The sequence below is a fragment of the Myxocyprinus asiaticus genome, chromosome 16 (assembly GCF_019703515.2).
Source record: "Myxocyprinus asiaticus isolate MX2 ecotype Aquarium Trade chromosome 16, UBuf_Myxa_2, whole genome shotgun sequence".
NCBI classification, from domain to species: Eukaryota; Metazoa; Chordata; class Actinopteri; order Cypriniformes; family Catostomidae; genus Myxocyprinus; species Myxocyprinus asiaticus.
In genome coordinates this window covers 32,854,555-32,876,506 of record NC_059359.1, presented here as the reverse complement: position 1 = coordinate 32,876,506, position 21,952 = coordinate 32,854,555, and the positions used below count along the sequence as shown (strand labels likewise).

The 21,952-nt window shown below is 39.6% G+C and overlaps 1 protein-coding gene across 1 annotated transcript in view; it reads right to left on the bottom strand.

Annotated features, from left to right (window-relative positions):
• The window catches only part of LOC127453824 (oxysterol-binding protein-related protein 3-like), a 66,679-nt gene that overhangs the window by 24,323 nt on the left and 20,404 nt on the right, over positions 1 to 21,952 (bottom strand). Inside the window, exons 6-14 of the mRNA XM_051720524.1 lie at positions 20,503 to 20,619; positions 16,834 to 16,887; positions 15,812 to 15,925; positions 15,223 to 15,387; positions 14,258 to 14,369; positions 14,064 to 14,167; positions 9,318 to 9,410; positions 8,767 to 8,926; positions 2,737 to 2,867 (exon numbers count right to left, since the gene is read on the bottom strand). Coding sequence (XP_051576484.1) covers positions 2,737 to 2,867; positions 8,767 to 8,926; positions 9,318 to 9,410; positions 14,064 to 14,167; positions 14,258 to 14,369; positions 15,223 to 15,387; positions 15,812 to 15,925; positions 16,834 to 16,887; positions 20,503 to 20,619 — 1,050 coding nt within the window. The remainder of the gene's footprint in view (positions 1 to 2,736; positions 2,868 to 8,766; positions 8,927 to 9,317; positions 9,411 to 14,063; positions 14,168 to 14,257; positions 14,370 to 15,222; positions 15,388 to 15,811; positions 15,926 to 16,833; positions 16,888 to 20,502; positions 20,620 to 21,952) is intronic.

Below are 21,952 nucleotides of genomic sequence, written 5' to 3'. Positions count from 1 at the left end.
CAATTATGATTCTCATTACTGTAACAGTCAAACTTTTACTTTATTAAAGTAAAAAAAAAAATATGTTGTTCAATGATTTTTAAATTAGAATCAGTGAAAATGAACTGTATCAAGGTAGTACTATAATGTCTATATAAGTAATGTCACAATGTAAAAAAATAATCTTGATGGACCTAAAAATAGGCTTAATTTTTTATATGGAAAATATACTTTCTTATGTTTCTTTTAATTTTGGAATAAAATGGCATATGGGTATTTTTTAGGACCAAGACAAATTTTGTTGCAATCACCCGTTCCCTAAAATTCTTGCATGCTGCTGTATCTCTCAAATCTCATTTACACTTGCTCATATTCAGTTTGACATCAATGAAAATATAACAAAAATTGTTAGTACCGAAGAGACGTCGGGAAACGTTATTCCAGACAGCTAATTATAATCCGATGGCGCGTCAATTAGGGCAGGAAAAAACAATGAACCGTCTGATGACCCATTTCTATTGGATGGGCATTCACAGAGATGACCACAGGTGGTGCGCTGCATGCCGTGAAAGTCAGCTAGTGAATCCGCCGGCAACCCCAAGAGCGCCATTGCGCCCCCTTCCATTGATCGAGGTCCCCTTCGAACGTATTGGTATGGACCTCATTTGGTCATTAGAGTGGACGGTACGCAGGCATCATTTTGTGTTGGTTCTGGTGGACTACGCGTCACGATATCCAGAAGCAGTGCCTCTGCGCAACATCTCAGCATGTAGTGTTGCGGAGGCACTCTTCAGAATAATCTCCCGAGTGGGGATTTCCGAAATAAATCCTCACTGATCAAGGCACGACGTTTATGTCATGAACATTACGCGAACTGTACGAATTATTGGGGATTAAATTGATTCGGACCTGCATTTATGACCCCCAAATGGACAGCTTGGTCGAACAATTTAATCAGACATTAAAAAATATTATTCGTAAGTTTGTGCACGAAGAAGCTCGAAATTGGGACAAGTGGCTCGAGCCATTATTTTTTGCAGTTCAAAAGGTCCCGCAAGCCTCCATGGGGTTCTCCCCATTTGAATTATAGCAAGGGCGTTGACCGCGTGGTGTGCTCAACGTCCTATGGGAAAATTGGGAGCAGGGACTTACATTTTTGACCTGAGAGGAAAAACTCCACACACTGGGGAAATTAACACAGGAGAATTTGCTCCAGGCTCAAGAACGTCAAAGCTGGCTGTATAATACGGTACTCGGATATGGGAATTTGCACCGGGAGATAAAGTTCTTGTATTACTCCCCACATCGAGCTCTAAATCACTCGCCAAGTGGCAAGGACCCTTTGAGGTCACACGGTGAGTCGGGGAAATCGATTATGAGGTTAAACGAACGGATAGAGGTGGAGCACATCAAGTTTACTACCTCAATCTCCTAAAACCATGGAGCGAGGTGGTTCCTGTGACTTTCGGAGAGAGAGAGAGCAACACACGATCCTGACTTTGTGTGTGTGTGTTTGTCTGCTGGAAAGCAAGAGCTTTGTGATACACTGGAGCGTGTAAAAATAAAGATTTACATTGACTGTTCACCTGGCCCAGCTTCCTCCTTCGTCCAAGAGCTAGAGACTTGTCACAAGAACAAACCTAGTTTGACATTTGAAAGTGCAAATAAGGTTTGAGAGCTAAAGCGAAAGACAAGATTTTCAGTTAATAAGGGCTTAAACGTAAGTCTTATCCTCACACAAAGTTATGGTATGACTTCAGAAGATTTAAAATACAGTGCAGTTGTATGGCCTACTTTAAAGTTTTTTTTGGTTGCACTTTTTGGATCTAGACAGCCCTGTACACTGTATGCTTTTTGTTGTATAGAAAAGAGCTGTGTGAAAACTGTTCAAAATATCACCTTTTGTTTTCCACAGAGAAAGAAAGTCACATGAGTTTGGAATGATATGAGGGTGAGTAAAGACATCATTTTCTTATTCCTTTAAACATCAGTCTAGCTGGACATACTGTAAATATCTAAAGTTCTGAAGTTACTTGAGGCAAGATGTGTCCAGCTAGGCTGGAATTCTAACAGATAAAAGATGTTATATTAGTGTTTATTCTCAGAATTGCTAGGGTGGAGGTCTGCTTTACAATAACATGATTCACTGAGGAAAATGACTCATAATTCTGTGTTCGAGATCTAGATTTAGACTGCTTTTAGTATGTCAAAATAGTTCCTGGGAGGGTCAACTCTATTGTTCTCGAGATTCGTTATAAGCTCACATACCCATACTACATACACTTTATAAACTTAAAGTGCAAGCAAAATATGTTTTGACCATTTCTGAATTAATAAAAACAGTTGGGCCCTAATGTCTGAGAACACACTGAAAATAGGGAATATTTTCATTTAAACCATAAAAATGTTAGGATTCCGAGCAAATATTTAAACAGAAAAGTTAACACTATTTCTAGGTCACTGACCAAATGCAAGACAATTTTTGACATTGACCATATTAATTTGTTTGTATGAAAGGTCAGACTTCCTACGTTCCATTTAAACTTGATGTCTGTTTAAATACATTTTAATATGAAACCAGGGCATGAATCAACAATACACTCATACAAAAGAAGACATACGCTTTGAGTAACATGCAATGCTTCAAGGAAATATTTAGGCAAGAAAAAAAATTTGTTAGCAAACATATGGTTAGTATGAGAGAACAGAGAGAATGACCAAGGAAGTGAGGAAATGTGTGTGTGTTTGCATGCATACAGCCGTCAAGGCACTCTTCAATCCCAGGAGCTGGGCTGAGGGGGCAGGACAAGACTCAAGCTCCAGCATCTGTTTGAGTCTCTCTTTCTCTGTTGTCAGCATGCTCACGGCTGACTTCATGGTTGCATGAACTAAAAACATACAAATAACAAAGAGTTAAGGACCATTTCAGAAATATATATGATATGCACAGGCAAACAAGGTTCAAGGTATCAGGTTCTGGTTTAACAAGTTCTGATTCTTACATCTCCATATATCATTTATGAAACAGGATAATTTTTTTTTTTTAAGCTTGACAGACCAGAGTCACTACTCACTCACATTAAATGGCAAATAAACCCTGTGAATACTTCTTAAAAATTAACCTCTTGTGTTCCGCTTAAGACAGAAAGTCATATGGGTTTGGAGTGACATTAAGGTGAGTAAACACTGACAGAATTTAGAATTTTCATTTTTGGGTGAAATATTCCTTTAATCCAAGGAAATTTATGGTCCACTTATTACAGGGTCAATCTTCCAGGAACAACATGGGTTTAATGACTTGCCAAGTGCACAATGGTGATAGCTTCAGGCTCACTCTTTGAGGGAATCGAACCAACAGCCTTCTGATTACAAGCCCTGAGCTGCAACTACTATTCCACGACCTCCATTAAATAAAAGCTGCGAGTGTATAATTCATTTTGTAATAGCAAGACCATCTCTGTCTAGCTTTAATCAGTAATTGTTGAAACTGCATCACAGGAGCACCACTAATAAACCACCATAGATCATCTGATTATTTGCATGTCTTTGATGTTGCCCCATTTATGATGACCGGCCACCTGCATGAAAAAAACAAACAGATTTTCCATTTCAATGTTGCTGACCAGTTTCACATTACAGCAAGTTCATGATCACCAAATCCTTAGAATGGATATCAATTCAATTCACCATACATTGTGTTTTGGATACTGGTCCCCAGTATGATATGCTGGTAACCCTTCCACTCTTCTTAAATGGATATGTGGCAGGGTGAGCAAGAGATAGAAACAGTGGGTGTGGTGTCAGGCTTCGGAGAGGCAATTATTTGAAGTAAAAATCAACATGAAATGTTCAAAAGGGGGAATTAAAGTGTCCATGGGGAAAGTGTCCAAACAAAATGAGAATCTGGCATCTAAAATTATTATTTAAGCTTAATAATTTGCAACCCTCCTCTCTCCTATCCACTCCCATTTTGAGCCTGGCTGAAGAAAGGCCCTCAGAGGCAGGGCAACGATGACAAGAGTGAGGAGCCAGTTGTTCCACCAAAGAATAGTTCACCCAAAAGTAAAAATTCTGTCATCATTTTCTCACCCTTATGCTGTATGACCATCTGTTTGACTTTCTTTCATGCAAAAAAAAAAAAACAAAAAAAAAACACATTAAACAAAGGTAGAAGTTAAGCAGAATTGTCATTTGATGGAAATTTGATTCCACAGAAGAAAGAAAGTGATATGGGTTTGGAACAACATAAGTGTAAGTAAATGATGACAGAATTTTCATTTTTGGGTGAACTATCCCTTTAACTAATTTAATCAGCAAGATATCCTTTGATCATCCAGCTTCACAAGCCAGGTTTTGGTGATCTACATCCACACAAAACCAGTGCGAACCAACACAAACTAGTATTAAACAACCGCAACTAGTGTGGACATTCATGCTGGTCTAAGTTGCTCTTTTAGAATGGTAATTCATTCAAAATTCTTATTGGTCAAATCTGTGGAGAGGTTGGTGTTTCATTCAATGAAACCACTTTACCTGTACTAAGAGAGCAGCTGGATAATTTCTTGGTGCTTGGCTCTAATGCGAGTCTCTGACCGTGAAATAGGGATGCACCGAAATATCGGCTGGTGAAAATTTTCGCCCAAAAATGCTATTTTCGGTTTTCAGCCGAAAGAGAAAAAAGCCGAAAATCTTGGCCAAAAATCTGAACAAAAACTGTCACTTTTAAATCAAGTAACAGAGACACTGACATGAAGAAAATGCAGAGTTTTATGAGAAAAGATGTAAACAGCAGCTAGTGTTTAAATATATACTGTATGTTTGAATGTCATTAATAAAATTCTGTGCATATTCAGATGCTATAAGGCCGTTTAGCTTGAGCCACCATCACAAACTTTATCATGGTAAAATATCCCCACCTACTGTTCGAACCAAGCTGCACTTTAAATCAACGGTGTCAAATGCGAGTCCAATTCAACCCGCTTTGCATCCGCCGCTCGTGGTCTCGCGCAAATGGGCAAATTCATGCTTTTCGTCTGAAACTGGACCAGTGAGTGACACTGTCACAGATAAACTCAAGATTATTTTTCCCCAACTCACAACAATATTGACAATATGGATGATGGACAGATACAAGAAAACATCTTGGTTACTGATATAACCTCTGTTCCTTGATGGAGGGAACGAGACGTTGTGTCAGTGTAGTGACACTAGGGGTTCGCTCTTGAGAGCCCCAGTCACCTTTGCTTTATTCAGGAAAGGCCAATGAAAACTGGCGAGTGGAATTTGCATACGGGTTTAAAAGGAGATGGTGTGCACCACTCATTCAGAGATGTGCTGAGGAGCCGAGAGAGTCCCGGCCATGTCAGCGGTCGGTTCTGCGCCGCGGCAGGAGGGACACAAGAGGTTACATCAGTAACCAAGACGTTGCCTGTCTGTCGCTCACTCGACGTTGTGTCGATGTAGTGACACTAGGGGTTCCTATATGAAACGCCGCAGGCGCTGAACTGTGTCATGAGGTATGGAGGAGCGGACACGGTCAGGCTGCTGCGTGCCTTGCAGCGAGTGCTCGACCACGTTGTGACCTTCCGGCGAGTTAGGTAAGGCATCTCCCTGGTCCCGATAAAGGTGGGAGGAGGCACTCACCCGAGGAGGCTACAGGCGGTGGCCTCTCCTAATTTTTGTATTAAACAATTTCCCGCCGAGCACCTGCTAGAATAGCGCTGGAGAAGTGCTCTTCCCTCTCCAGGAGGGAGAGCACTATGGAGACCACATCCTACCGGAGGGAGGTTAACATGCGGAAAATACCTCACATGGACTTACCGACGGGGAAGTTCACATATGGAATGTTGCCACTGGGGAGGACCCTATCTACGGAGAGGGTACACAGCAACAGTGGCTGAGGCAGAGCAGAGCTCTGATGAGGGGAAACAGAGGGTTCACCTGAGGGGAAACCGAACAGTGGAAACGCGTCATACAAGATTACCGAGGGGGGAATAACCACGTATGGAGCACTAAGCCCAAGTACACGGGCTCACATGAAAAGGGGCATACCACGAGTACTGGGCCTGTCGCCACCAAATAGTGCTTAAAGAATTAAAGAGGTGTCCAGTGTTCACCAGTTGCGGGGAACTGTTGTGGACAAAATAGTGCACATTATCACCTTAAAAAGGGGAAATGCGCAATGCAAGCGATACACCCGACCGGCTGCCCGGCCTACCTGTTGTCACCCTGTAACACTCGGGTCGAAACCGGTTCTATGCACAGGTTGTAGAACCTCACAAAGGTATTGGGTGTAGCCCAACCCGCTGCTCTGCATATGTCTGCTAGAGAGGCACCCCTCGCCAGTGCCCAGGAGGATGCAACACCTCTGGAGGAGTGCGCCTGGACTCCCAAAGGTCACGGCACGTCTTGTGATTGGTAAGCCAGAGAAATGAAATCCATAATCCAATGGCACAACCATTGTTTGGAGACAGCTTTCCCCTTCTGCTGCCCTCCAAAGCAGACAAAGAGCTGCTCCGAGCATCTAAAGCTCTGCGTGCGGTCCAGATAGATGCGCAGGGCGCAAACTGGACACAGCAATGACAAGGCCAGGTCTTTCTCCTCTGAAGGGAGCGCTTGCAGGTTCACCACCTGATCCCAGAAGGGAGTAGTGGGAACTTTGGGCACATAACCAGGCTGGGGTCTCAGGATCATGTGAGAGTGTGCCGGCCCGGACTCCAGCCATTTGCTGGTGATAGAGAGCACCTGCAGGTCCCCAACCCTCTTGATAGAATTGAGCGCCACCAGGAGGGCCGTCTTCAGTGACAAAGTGTTGATCTCGGCCTGCTCCAGGGGCTCAAAGGGGGCTCTCTGTAAGGCAGGTAGGACCACAAAGAGATCCCAAGAGGGAACGCGGCACGGTCTAGGGGGATTCAATCTCCTCGCACCTGTGAGGAACCTGGTGATCAGGTCGTGCTGCCGTGAGGGTCTCCCATCCAGTGTAACGTTATATGCTGCCATAGCATCCACGTACACCTCCAGGGTAGAGGGAGACAGCCGTCTCTCCAGCCCCTCCTGAAGGACAACACAGACCCGACTAGACCCGACTGCACATCTCTGTGGATCTTCCCCACGGGAAGAACGCCAATTTGCGAAGAGACGCCACTTCAGAGAGTACAGCCGCCTCATGGAGGGGGCTCTGGCCTGAGTGATCGTGTGTACCACCGCTGGCGGAAGGCCTGCTAGGTCCTCCGCGTCCCATCAAGAAGCCAGACGTGGATATTCCCCTTTTTCACCCAATTTGGAATGCCCAATTCCCAATGCACGTTTAAGTCCTCGTGGTCACGTAGTGATTCATCTTATTCTGGGTGGCGGAGGACGAATCCCAGCTGCCTCCACATCTGAGACCGTCAACCCGCATATCTTATCATGTGGCTTGTTGAACGCGTCACCACGGAGACACAGCGTGTGTGGAGGCTTCACGCCATCCACTGCTGCATCCATGCTCAACTTGCCACGCGCCCTACCGAGAATGAACCACATTATAGTGACCACAAGGAGGTTACCCCATGTTACTCCACCCTCTCTAGAAACTGGGCCAATTTGGTTGCTTAAGAGACCTGGCTGGAGTCACTCAGAACACCCTGGGATTCGAACTAGCGAACTCCAGGGGTGGTAGCCAGCATCTTTACCACTGAGTTACCCAGGCCCCCGCTCGAAAGGACATCTTTAAAAGGACGCCGAAGCACCCAGGGGAAGCACAACTCTCGACCGTGCGAGGGTGACTGCTGATATGTGCTGTAATTCCAGCAGCGATAGCAAGGTGAAGGGACGAACACACACATGTGCTCAGCTCCGAAGAACAAGTCTGAATGAGTGGTGCATGCCATCTCCTTTTATACCTGTATGTCCGGGGTGGAGAGTGGCATGCAAACTCCACTCGCCAATTTTCATTGGCCTTTTCTGAATAAAGCAAAGGTGACTGGGGCTCTCAAGAGCGAACGCCTAGTGTCACTACATCGACACAACTTCGAGTGAGTGACAGACAGGGAACATAGAATAGGAAGGTATGCTTTTGTCCTTTGTTGTGTATTCATATGTACTTTATTAGCAATTTGTAGTGTAAATATTTGCTTATGTTAGGCAAAAGTCAGTTTATATATACGATAGATAGATAGATAGATAGATAGACAGATAGATAGATAGATTATTCCGAAGTCTAATAAAAATATAATATATATACAGTATATACTTTATATATAGCATTTTTCGGTTTCGGCCCGGTGTCAACAATTTTCAAAAGAGAAACCACAAGAAGCCATTTGCAACCAACACCTGTTGCGTTCTCTTGAGTGCTGGCAGTTTCCTCCTAATGACACTTATTACATATGCAAATAAAACTCTCTGAGCAACCTCAAAAAACAACAAAAAAAAAACTACAAACCCCCCCCCCCAAAATACATTGGGAGAGAAAGAGTGAATTTCAAAAGGAATATCCTGGGCCTCTCTTATTCTTATTATGAAAGTGAATGAGGTCTGGGTCTGTCAAGCTCCAAAATGATAAACAAGCACCATAAACGTATTTTAAAAGTAATCCAAATGACTCATGCGCTATATCTTCTATATATTTTAAATAAGTATTTTTGTGTAACAGACCAAAATTTATACAGGTTTGGGGCGTCATCAGGGTTTGTAAATGACAGACTTTTCATTTCTATGCGAACTGCTTTGAAAGATAAACAATACATTATTCCAGTGATAATTCACAACAAGTTGAAAACTTGCACTAGTTTCTTTCGCAGCACTCACGGTTGTTTGCAACACGGCAGAAGTCTTCCTGCAATTTGGATACGTCTATAGGTGAATCCAGGGGCTCATGGTAACTCTTCTCATTGGTCAGCTCGACTGAGGAGAGGTTGGGATTGGATGCGTGGAGACGGACAGAACCTGAAGAGATACAGCTTGGAACCTACATAAGAGGCAAAAGTTACCAGACACAAGGTAAATGACATTGCTATTTATTTATGTATAGAGAACACCCAGAATTAAACTGTCTGATAAAAACATAAAAGGACATTTAAATTCTTTATGATTTCTGGTGCATGCAGTACTACTTCAGGCAATATATATTTAGCATGCTGCTTTGTGATGAGAGTGACTTTCATTGTCATCATATTATTCATGCATATATTGTGTCAGCACATAAGCTCAATAAAACATAACATTAACATTAAAAATGTATGGCTGTCTAGCAAACTAATGTTTTATATGGAGTGATTAATAACTGCTTTGTTACAGAACAAACTACAGAAAGATATTTTGTCTGTTATTATCAGGTCTGACAGTAGAAAGAACACTACCTGTAGGGTTGTTTTGTTGTCTTTCCCATAATTCTTGTGCCGCCACTTTCTGGGATGTCTTTTCTCTTTTTTCGGGCTATCATACGTTGAAGCCTAATCAGACAAAGGAAAATAACAACCCAACTGTTACTAACAACCCAATTGTTAGTACCGAAGAGCCGTCTGGAAATGTTATTCCAGACGGCTCATTATAATCCGATGGTGCGTCACTTAGAAATTGAAACACTGTTTATGTACAGTATTTTAAAGAATCTCTTATTACTTCTAAAGTTTATTTTAACCTCCCTATATAGTTCAGGGTTAACCCTATAATAGCTGTGTCCACTCCGTCCCTCAGGTGGGTCTGCCAGTTACGAGGTTAAACTTATTTGCCTCTTCTTTGTTTCTTAAAATCGTTTAAGAAATTCTAGGACATAATATTATCTGTGCAACAGAGACATTTTTTTTAACAGTAAATAGCAGTTCTAATAATGTAAGGCAGATAAAAGGACAGCTTACTGAATAATGTCTCATCTGTTATAGTGGTTATGTGAAAACCGCAATTTATTTAAAAACTGCAAAACTCATCTTGCTATCCATTTGAAATTGTGCTATCTGAAACTGTCCTGAGGCAAGAAAAAAGATAATCATTAACAGGCACAGCAGGACTATGTCCTGAGGGGATATAACTGGCCTTTTTAAAGGGCAGCAACTTTTTTGGACTTTTTCTAAGTTTTTATTTTTATTATATATATATATATATATATATATATATATATATATATATATATATATATATATATATATATATATATATTTACATTTGACAACTTAGTCCAAGTAAACCTTATACAACTTAAACATGCCATTGGTTAGCAGTCAAGCACACATTCTCATTTGCAGTGTTGGGGAGAAGCTAACCAAAGTAGTAACACTACTAACTTTTTTTTTTTCCAGTGGCGTTACATTAGTTATGCTGTTTTCCAAACATTACAACTTTGAACTCTACATTAACTACTTTGATTGTAGTTAGCTACACTACAGTCAAAGTAGTTACTAGTTAAAGTTGGCTACACTAACTGCTTCAAATTATGTGTAGCTTGTAGCTTGGCAAGCTGTTACTTTTTATACAGTTTTTGTTACATTTTTTCAATATTTAGTTGTGTCATATATACTCATTTTACTTTGACTAAAAAGGGATATCATTTTAGTCAACAAAAATTACATATAATGTGCAAAATAACAAAAACGTGTACTTGGTAAAACAACAGACCATGTTTTACCAAGTATACAAACATTTTGAAAATTGTATTCACATTTAATAATTTAAACATGTATCAAACATACAAAAGATTTATCAATGTAAACATGTAAAAATTATCCTGAAACCTGAGCTCCTGAAATAATAGCATTTAATACATACTGAAGTATTAACTACTTTTTAGTAGTTACTGTGTTGGAAATTATTTACGCTCCAGAGACTATTCAGTGTTTTACACAGTTTATGATACTGTACTCCGTGTTGTGCGATTTTAGGGAAACAGCATATTCACAATGCAAGTTTTGCTTTCTGACCAACGTGTAATTTAGTATAATCTGTTCATTCGCTTCCATGTCTGCTCAGATTTAAGCTTTAATTAAAGCTATCATGATGCATCTTTCATTAATTTTGTTCATATTGTTGCTGAAATCAGAAAAACCTTTCATCAATGAACATTTTCACCAGTAATTTTGTTGACAGATTAACACTGGTTCTCATATATATATATATATATATATATATATATATATATATATATATATATATATATATATATATATATATATATATATATATATATATACACACACACACACACACACACACACACATACATACACATACAGTCAGGGCTCGAGTTGAGGGGGGATGCAGGGGGATGCCATCCCCTTTGTTGAAAGAAATGGCAAAAAGCATACCCCTGTAAAACTACCATACCCTCTTTACCATCACCTTTAGATTAACTGTGTCATGTATCACTTAGAACTAATCATGCAAGTAAACTATTTTAATTCTCTATGCAAATAATAAATAAAAGACTTTAAATAACGGCGATTAGCCAAGCTACATAGATTTTAGACATGTAAAATGGAACAGAAAGGATTGTGCGTGACTGTGCGCGCAAGCCAGTGAGCGAGAGAGAGAGAAAGAGAGAGAGAGAGAGAGAGAGAGCGAGAGAATATTTTACATGATCATAACGCAGATTCTTTTCACAGAATTTATTACAAAATACAATAGAGTGTAACAGGTGCATATTATGACCAAGTATAGCTTTTGCATAATGCATTAACATGACAAATTAAAATACACATATCCTACTGCTTCAATGTGGATAGAATGAGGCTGAAAGGTTATTATTTATAGAATATGTAGCGTGGAGCAAATGACAGCTGCAGTGCCATTGACAGCTTTGTCTTTTAATGCAAATAATAAACCAAAAAATATAAGAGACTGGAAAATGTAGGCAAACCATATATGGCCATAATCATTTATTTATATATTTAGCACGTTTCATCAGCCAAAACAATATTTTATGCTTACGAAAGTTAGAAGAAAAATACTATAATGGAGTGTTATGTGGAAATCACTATCATAAGGCCTGTGAGGTCTGCATGAAGTAATAAATTATTCTTCTAATATCCATATTTGGCTCGACAAATTATAACATGGATGCATGTAACTTACACAGTATGAGAGTATTATAGAATGCATAAATTTAGTGCAAAATGGACATGAATTACAATTCTTTCTGAAGAAATGTTAAGTAAACTAATGAGAATCCATCAATATTTCTCTAAATGTGCACACTTTTGGACTAAACATTCTATTGGATGTTGTTCACTGAAGCCTGCAAGAGATAAATCATTGGGAGTTTACTCTACCGAATAGGTATGTGCGTCATTATTACGATTTAATTTTCATAACTGTTATATGTAAACAATACCGATAGCGAGGCCACCAGAAATCTTTGCGTGCCACCCCTCACACACCCACATACAGTATATGTATATACATAGTCATTACGTTGAAAATAACATAGAATATTAAAAAAATTTAGATTCATAGTGATTACGTTGTATGTTACTAGTTTGTTAACATCCTCTTAAATTTGTTTAGTAAACCACTAGAACTAGCCCTTTTCATTTTATCTTTTCCTCTAAACCCTCTGGAAGCCCCATGTTGTTACCTTTCTCACGGACTGCCTGTCAGGTATGGTGGGGGAGGATGTGAGAGAGTAATGGGGGTGGAAGAGTGTTTTCTCATGAGGGAACATGGTGATCTCATTCTGCCTGTAAAGTCTGTGGTGACGAAGCTTAGAGACCCACTCATCAAAAAGCTACTGGTACCAATTTATATCTGTCAAAACAGCGCCAACCTGCCGAGGCTTGGACTCTACAAGACCCCTGAAGGTGTCCTATGGTATCTGGCACCAAGACATTAGCAGCAGATCCTTCAAGTCATGTAAGTTGCGAGGTGGAGCTGCCATGGATCGGACTTGTTGGTCCAGCATATCCCATAGATGCTCAATCGGATTGAGATCAGTGGAATTTGGAGGCCAAGGCAACACCCTGAACTCTTCATGATGTTCCTCAAATCATTCCCGGACAATGTGTGCAGTGTGGCAGGGTGCATTATCCTGCTGAAAGAGGCCACTGCCATCAGGGAATACCATTGCCATGAAGGGGTGTACCTGGTCTGCAACGATGTTTAGGTAGGTGGCACGTGTCAAATTGATGTCCACATGAATGGCCGGACCCAGGGTTTCCCAGCAGAACATTGCCCAGAGCATCACACTCCCTCCACCGTCTTGTTGTCTTCCCACAGTGCATCTTGGTGTGATTGCTTCCCAGATCAACTGTACACACATACACGGCCGTCCACATGATGTAAAAGAAAACGGGACTCATCGGACCAGGCTCCAAGGTCCAGTTCCAACGCTCGCGTGCCCATTGTAGGCACTTTTGACGATGGACAGAGTCATCATGGGCACTTCTGTTGGTTCAGACCAGACAGGATAGCCTTCGTTGCCCTCGTGCATCAATGAACCTTGGGTGCCCAACACCCTGTCGCCGGTTTGTGGTTTGTCCCTCCTCGGACCACTGTCCACTCACACTCAGGTCATCCAAGATGTATCTGAGTTTCTTTCTTCATCAAAACAGAATTTAAGACTTTTAAGATTTCATTTCAGGCCTCCTCTAAACAATGCAATTGAATGTTCCAAAATGCATATTTAGGGTGCATCAAAACAATCCACTCCAGTCGACAAATAAAGGTCTTCTGGACCCAAACAACTGATTATTTTTAGAAACAAAACAATACTTATATACTTTTTAACTACAAATGTTCGCTTCCGTACATCTCTGTGATGTGAGCTCATGAGAGGGATGACGTAAGTTCGTTGGTAAGGTCACGCGTCACGTGGAGGAGTCAGGAAGCGTGTCATTGTTTACATGGTTTTTTTTTATTATTATTATTTGGAAATAATTGTTTATTTAATTTATATTGTTTTGAAATTGTTTAGGACTGTTTTGGTTTGTGAACGGCACAAGTTTCTCTTGTAAACAATGACGCGCATAATAAGAAAGATACATCTTGGATGGCCTGAGGGTGAGTAAATTATCAACAAATTTTCATTTTTGGGTGAACTATTCCTTTAAGTGTACATTGCCAATACATTATTAGACAATATACTGTATACTGTATATATATATGGAGTGACATCTAACCTGCAGAGCATTGATGGCTGGGGCAGAACAGGTGCGGTGCAACACCTCCATACTTCTTAACAAGTGATTCAGTTCCAGCAGCTGAGTCTCACATACTGAAAGCTCTGAAAGAGAGAGAGAGAGAAACAGCAGTGTCTTGTGAAAGCTGCAGATACAGCATTTTCAGTGTGAGATGAATATGTAAGTGTGTGTACCTTTGGTGCACCTGTCCATGTCATCAGAAGACTGGAGCCATGCGGTCACCTTGGCCTGACTGGTAAAAGATACAGGCGAGTGGAGAGAGGACTGCTTTGCGAGAGAGGCATGCTAAATACAGAAAGTGAGTGCGAGAAAGACAGCACAATACATAAATACAACCCCAGCTCAGGTAAACAATAGTAGTTTTATGACATTCTCAGTCTATAAACACTAAATTTACTGGACAAGATATCTTTCTTAATTTTAAAGTGATAAGGTCATAGAAACTAGTACATATGTTGTATTTCCCTGTCACTTTGACAGTCACTAGTCACTACCGTATGTCCTGGTCATAGTGATTAGGACATATATTGTATCACATGTCTCTCTGGAATACTTGATTATGATTAGTCAATCGTGGCATACTGCGGTCAAATATTTTTGTATAATGACCACTGAACTGTATAATTCACTGTTGTCCCAGCTCCCAGGCAACACATTTCCTAGCTGGCCTGCTGTATATTATCCAATTATTCTGGTTCCTTTCTCTTGATATCAACATCTTAATTATTATCTGTGGTAATCGACAGCATACAACAGATGCAGTAAATACGTAGGGGCCATTCCAACCAATCACATTATTGTGCTAAAGCAACGAATTAAACAGAAAAAACAGATATGTTGCAACGGTCAAAGACATTCATCTAGTGCATATTTACTTACAAATACAATAAAATAAAAAATTAAAAAAAACAACGCAGACGAATGCAAAATCATGTTTGGTGTAAACGACACCATAGACATTAAGTTGAAACTTAGAAGTTGATAACTTAGAATATTACTCAAATTTAGATTCATAGTGATTACGTTGTATGTTACTAGTTTGATAACATCCTCTTAAAGTTTGTTTAGTAAACCACTAGAACTAGCCCTTTGTCCTTTATCTTCCCCTCTAAACCCTCTGGAAGCCCCATGCCGTTACCTTTCTCATGGACTGACTGTCAGGTATGGTGGGGGAGGAGGTGAGGGGGTAATGAGGGTGGAAGAGAGTTTTCTCATGAGGGAACATGGCGATCTCATTCTGCCTGTAAAGTCTGTGGTGACGAAGCTTAGAGACCCACTCATCAAAAAGCTCCTGGGACTTGATCTGCAAGCACAAGGAGACGGCAGTTAAAGACAGCTCAGGATGAAGGAAACAATCAAGCTTCAGAAACTATTTGTCTTGATGTCGTACTTCTGCATTTGAAAATGGTTCTGATGAAGGCTGACCTCATGACTTTGTATTTAAGGGACCTGCTTCTGAACTCAAGGTCAAACCCCACTCTGTGAAAAACTAATTTTGGTAAATTAAAGGTATTTGTACTTTAAATGTAAAGAGTATCCACTGTTTCAGAGTAAAATTGAGTCAATCTCTCGGTTGAAATTTCTAAAGATTTCTGATTTTAAACTTTTAAACTACTGTACTAGTAGTAACACTGCAGTAAAATGAGCAAGCAGCAATCTCCACTAATGTTCTTTCTGTAACCACAGGGAGTTCTGAAGTTAGTCTAATACTCTAATTGTTGTGATACCTTCAGGTGATAAATGTTTTCTTCGGCATCCAGATCAATGCACTTGGCTTTCTTCTTAATGGCCATGACGGACAGACCCACATCAATGCAGCCATGCAGCTTGTCTTTCTTGATCTGTATACAGGACAGGCAGAAAGTTTGACCTATAAATGTCAACTCAATCTCAAATATCAATACAACAGATTGTCTTTGTTGCAGCACACTCAAATTACTACTGAGGAAATATACTGCTATTGGTAAAGCCTGAAATGAATCCAGATTCCAACTGAATTAAATGTAAAGTGTGTCATTTTTAAAATTATTTTAATATGCAGAGACAACTATAACTCATTTGAAGTATGATTCCCTTGAAAACACTATTAATGCAATGGCTCTATGGTGCTATCAAAACATTGTTACATTTTCTGAGCATCCTGATCTGTCCAACAAAACAACTTTGGCTCTACTAATGGCGTGAGTTTGGGGTGGGACTATTTGTTTTTTGGTGACCAATGGAAGACGAGGGGAGTGTTTAGGAAAGCTATTTATTTTTGCAATTACAAAATTCTAAATGCAAATAGGTGAAATTACAAACTCCAGTTTTAAGGTGTAGACTCTTTTCTGCTTTGTTCTACAGTTGTGTGTCCGCAGCTAACATGTATGAGGGCTTTGGCTAATTTTCCTAAACACGTGGCCATTTTCAGTCTATTTTCATAAAGGCGCACTCAAATTGTGCCTTTCATTCAGAGGCCAAAAACAGTTAAGTTTAAAAGATATATGGCAGGTTAAATATGTCTAGCCATTTGCAAACTATCAGCTCTGAATAATGCTTTCAGACCCCGGGGAAATAAGCATTGATTTAACATTCCCACAACTGGAGGCTTTTATCATGAGGAAACACGAGAGAGGGGTGGAGTACTCTAAAGATTCTTGGTGAAGACTTGCATGATTGGGTTCTAACCAATAAAAGCCCAAAGTGCTTTAGATAAATGGATTGAGAGTGTGTATTTATAGTTGTGTATGCAAAGGCCTTTTATACTCACATCAGCAGGGCATTTGCCATACTTCAGAATGCCTTTTTCCAAGTAAAAGTATCTCTGAGGAGAGAGAGAGACAAAGAGGACAGGACATAGAAGAACTCGGGTCAGATTCAATGTGTAAATAAAGAATGTGTTCTCAGGGGACACGAACACACTCTTGATGTATGAGAGACTATGTACTGCAATATATTTTCTATTCTTGCATTCACTCTCTCTTTCCCATCAGTAACATCAAACCCTATTGGTTCTTGCACGTCTCATGACCAAACATCATGACGTCATGCACAAGAACCAAAAAGGTTTGATGTTATTGATGCGTCACCATATTTGATTTGTGGAGTTTATTTACTATTTTGGTCTGTTTATCATACACAGTGATCGTATACCTTCAGAGGACTTGGTATATGACGTAATAGTAGCATGGACTATTTTTATGACACTTTTGTAGGTTTGAATTGAGCCCTATCCACTGCTGTTGTATGGAAATCAGTGATTACGACATTCTATAAAAAAAAATTTTTTTGTTCTGCAGATGAAAGAAAGCCACATGGGTTTGGAATGCCATGATGGTGAGTAAATAAGGACTGAATTTTTATATATGGGTGAACTATTCCTTTAAGTGTTGGTGAGTGTGTTTGTGTGTGTTAATTGAATACAGAGATGCTTTGTCACTACACAGGAAAATCATTCATCAAGTGGTCCAAATGGATGACACCCCAAAGTCCAGGCTCTCTGTTAGTGTAATGTGTTCAGGCAGGTTAGCAGGATACTCTGCTGCTACAACACACAATTCTAGAAATCTCTGCACTTATTAATGCAATCTTGAGATCCCACTTTTTTTTCCCCAATACAACTCCAATACCAGGGGCCATATTCACAAAAATATTAAGAAATTAAGTAATTCAGTTTATAAGAATGTTCATAAGTGCAGTACATTATACAAAAAAATAAGAACATTCTTAAGAATTTTTTTGGGTATACAAAATATACTTCACTTTTTTATTAAGTCTTTTTGTTATTGGTTTCTAATATCTATAGTTCACTGTGCGTTACTGATTGGGAGTACTCTTATTTGTGTAAGAAAAATACACATTACTTTATTATAAAAGAGAGAAAAATAAATGTGCATTCTAGTGCTGTCAAAAGTACCGGTACTTCTGTACCAAGTCGATACTAAAATAAAAAAGATGTAACGATACCAGTGTTTCTGCAGTACCGGTAGTACCGGGCACCGACTCTATCTGGTACCAGCGCGCAGTATGACTGACACCCGACAGCTTTAAAATGCTCACATGCTTATTTTGAACGTATGATCTGTTACTCTTTGTACACTGAAATGGACAATTAATCAAATAAAAAACGTGAAATGTCCTAGTGTGATTTATTAAACCGCTAAAGGCTGCAATCTTACTGTGGAAGAGCTGCGTACTTTAAATAAATCCAACTGCTCAAACACTGGAAACTTTACAGACATTGAGAATCATTCATGCTGTATCAGATGACAGAGCAGAACACTTATCCATTGTGAACCACGCAGCACATGTAAAATATATTTATATAATTAAAATCACAGCATTTGTGCTTTAATCTTAGCTCAGCTTTATTTATTTTGCATTTAAAACAACAGAGTTGACCAAAGTGCTTCACAGTAATAACATTTAAAACATAACATTTCAAAATTACCAGTAACACCAGTAACCTAAAATGTAAACACTCCAAAACTGTGTCCTATATTTCATTTGTCAGACTCAAAGGCCAGTGTAAAGAAATAAGATTTCAGAAGTGACTTAAAAGTCTTCAATGATCACACTGAGGCTGCGTTCCATTTCAAATTTGTATCCCCTTCCCTCGCAAACTTCACTCCGTCTCATGGACTCAGATATACGTCACTGCTTACGCTGCGGGAGTGTCCACTACTGGCGGAAGGTGTGCAATGGGTTTAACTGGAACACCCTTAACCCTTGATCACTTGGAGCATGTTGAAGGCTGATGTCAATTTGTGGAATTATTTAGTGATTTTTGCACCTGAGAAAACAATGTTTTTGGAGATTGATTTCAGAGGCTTATATATAAATCTTGTATGTTTAATTGTTTTTTCAATAGAATGAATTGTTAGAAAGGATTAATCAAGATTTACACAAACGAAAATGTTAACATAACAATGAACACATTGGCTATAACTGTGTGATAAACAGTTTAAGGTAGCTACAAGTATTATGCTGTTAAATCTCAATATAACTTTTCTAAACTGCTTAATTGACCTAACTGCACTTCCATCATACATTAGAGTTGTATGGGAGTGGGGTTGATAAAGCGTTATATGCTGTCACGTCACAATCAAGTTGCTTTGTGGGATATGGAGCTGCCTGAAGCGTACATCAGAGTAGGCTTGCTCCCTCGGTCAAAATCGAGGGGTTGAGGGTCTGTCAACAGAAACTTCCCTCGCTCACTTAATGAAGTGGAACGGACTTGCAAAATGGTGGTGGGATTCCCACGAGGGGAAGTTTGGCAAAAACAAAAACAAAATGCAATGACAGTTCTATTTTCACTTGTTAAAAGTTTTAAGAATTTATTTATTAGACACCATTTTGATGATGAAATGAAATTCAACTTTAATGATTAAAATAATTAGTAAATATGTGACAACTGTGTCAACTGTGACAACACTAGTGCATTCTATGACAAAACAAAACACTTTTTTCTTAACTAGGCTACTGCATCATGCAGCAACCAAATTAAAGGTAATTCCAGTAAAAAATGACAATAATGACCATTACTAATACACAGTATCAGATCTGGATCAGTTACATCTGGCCGATACCTCATCTGTTTAAAAAGCTCAGTGTTAGTGCCAATTCCAATCCTGATACTGGATCAATGCATCACTAATAGAGTTTTAACACAAAGGTTTATTTAATCCTTTCAATCCTAAAGCAGGAATATATCAACAGCTGCTTACCTCAGTATTGTGACAATTCTTTCTGCATCCCTCCCCACCCCATTTCCTGCCTTATTTTATCCATCCATTATTAACTGCTGTGGCGGCGGGGGCATGGTCGAGCATTCGTCCGGAGAGAGACAAAGCGGTAAGGGTGCACACACCTGAGCGCTATAATGTCTAACACCTGTTTCTGATTGCAGTAAGCACTGGGGAGAGCGATAAAAAAGGACCACGCCAGAGATGAGGGACCCATCTGGGGCCCTGGGTAGCTCAGTGAGTAAAGACGCTAACTACCACCTCTGGAGCTCATGAGTTCAAATCCCAGGGCAAGCTGAGTGACTTCAGCCAGGTCTCCTAAGCAACCAAATTGGCCTGGTTGCTAGGGAGGGTAGAGTCACATGAGTGTTATGCTGAAAAGCCCCTTTGAGTTTGTTTATTAAAGTTATACCTTTGAGTCAAAGCCCAAGTTTTCCGTGTTCTCCTTTCCCTCCCTTCATTGAACGTTACCAACTGCATTTATTAGTCCAGGAAGGCTTTAGTGCTCAAGTCGAGTCTTGAACTTGAGCCCTCTATCTTGGACAGCAAACCAAATCTGTTTACCTTCATTATATTCAGGAGTTATATGAATATGCAAACTCGTGAAATGCAATCATTGTATTTTTCCAAATATTTTGAATGAAATAATAGCATAGGGTTTAATGCATGGCTGTTTCTCAGATAACCACATATACCTTGTGCCAGCCTTTCATGGGCCATTTCCTCTTCTTCAACATGTAGCCTGCCTGCCTCTCTGGCTCCTGTACATTAGACAGACCACCACGCAAGCCCTCGACGATCTCCCAGCTGTCCTGTACACACACACATAGCACAATGAAATTTAATACACATCACTAGAGGTAGCCCGATATATCGTTTTTACTAGGGATGTGCGCTACGACTAATTTGACTGTCGTTTAAAGGAAGTTTTGTAACCGTCTAGTCGACTAGTCTAAAGAGAAACCAACCTTCAGAAAACAGTAAAAAAAAAAAAAAAAAAAAAAAAAGTGTGTTTATGCAACCCATTTAAAATACTTAATCTATTCCAAATCCGATGCTAAATTACACTGAAAAGGGGCATTTGTATCTGCGACGTCCTCGCCTTGAATTATGATCATTGTACATTAAATATAGAACATGACATGCATTCACTGAATCAACGTTAGTGAATATTTCATAGAGATATTTATTGAAAACAATTGAATGAATAGTGCAGGATCAATGGAACAACCATTAAAAGCCTGTTCTAAACGGAAATCACCAAGTAAAAGTTACTTAACATATTAAAACAGTCAGGACATTGTTGAAAATAATTAAAAGGTAGACTAAGCCAAATCTATGAGAGAGAAAAAAATGCGCAGAAAAGTTGCGCGTATTTCACGACGTGCAGTCGTGCATTAACCATTGATCTAATATGACAGCTGTTCGTTAAAGAACGTCAACCAATAACAGTTACGATGTAAAAAAAAAAAAAAGTAGCTATAGGATAGAAAAAAATATGCCTGTGATGTAGCCTACAATAAACCTAATGTATTCTAAACATGACTTGTACACAGAATAAAATATAGTTTAACCCATTCAGCAGTCGGCACCTCGTTGAAAATAGCCTTCTTAATCAGCAGATTAAAAAATGGCATACCTAGCCTAAAACAGTTATTTTCTAGTCTACTTACTCAAAAGCATAATTTTTTGGATGAGCAAAATTAACCCGTCGACATGGTCCGGTGAAAGACGGAACTTGACTCACCTGAGGCATCTATCCTGCGCTTGAAAAAGCCCGCTCAGTGGAAAAATAACGTACAAGCATGCACAGATTTAAAGAAGACTCAAATGTGAAAACATCCATAGGGACTTTCAAAAGTTTGGAAATCTGATTCCCGCACCACCGAAGTGATTTCATTACTACTTTGCTGAGTTTACTTATCTAGCGAGAGGACATTTTCCTGCGCGCACCGCAAGTGAGAGAGGGAAGAAGCACGCGCAGCCTGAGCTGAAATTAAACTCTGTATCTGCTCCAGATATCCTCTTTTTTAAATAATATTTATATTATTAATTCTATTTAAAATATGTAACATTAATATGACAGTAATTTATGTGCAGCCTCTGTAAAAATATAAAGCCAAACGTAAATGTGTAAAAATGATG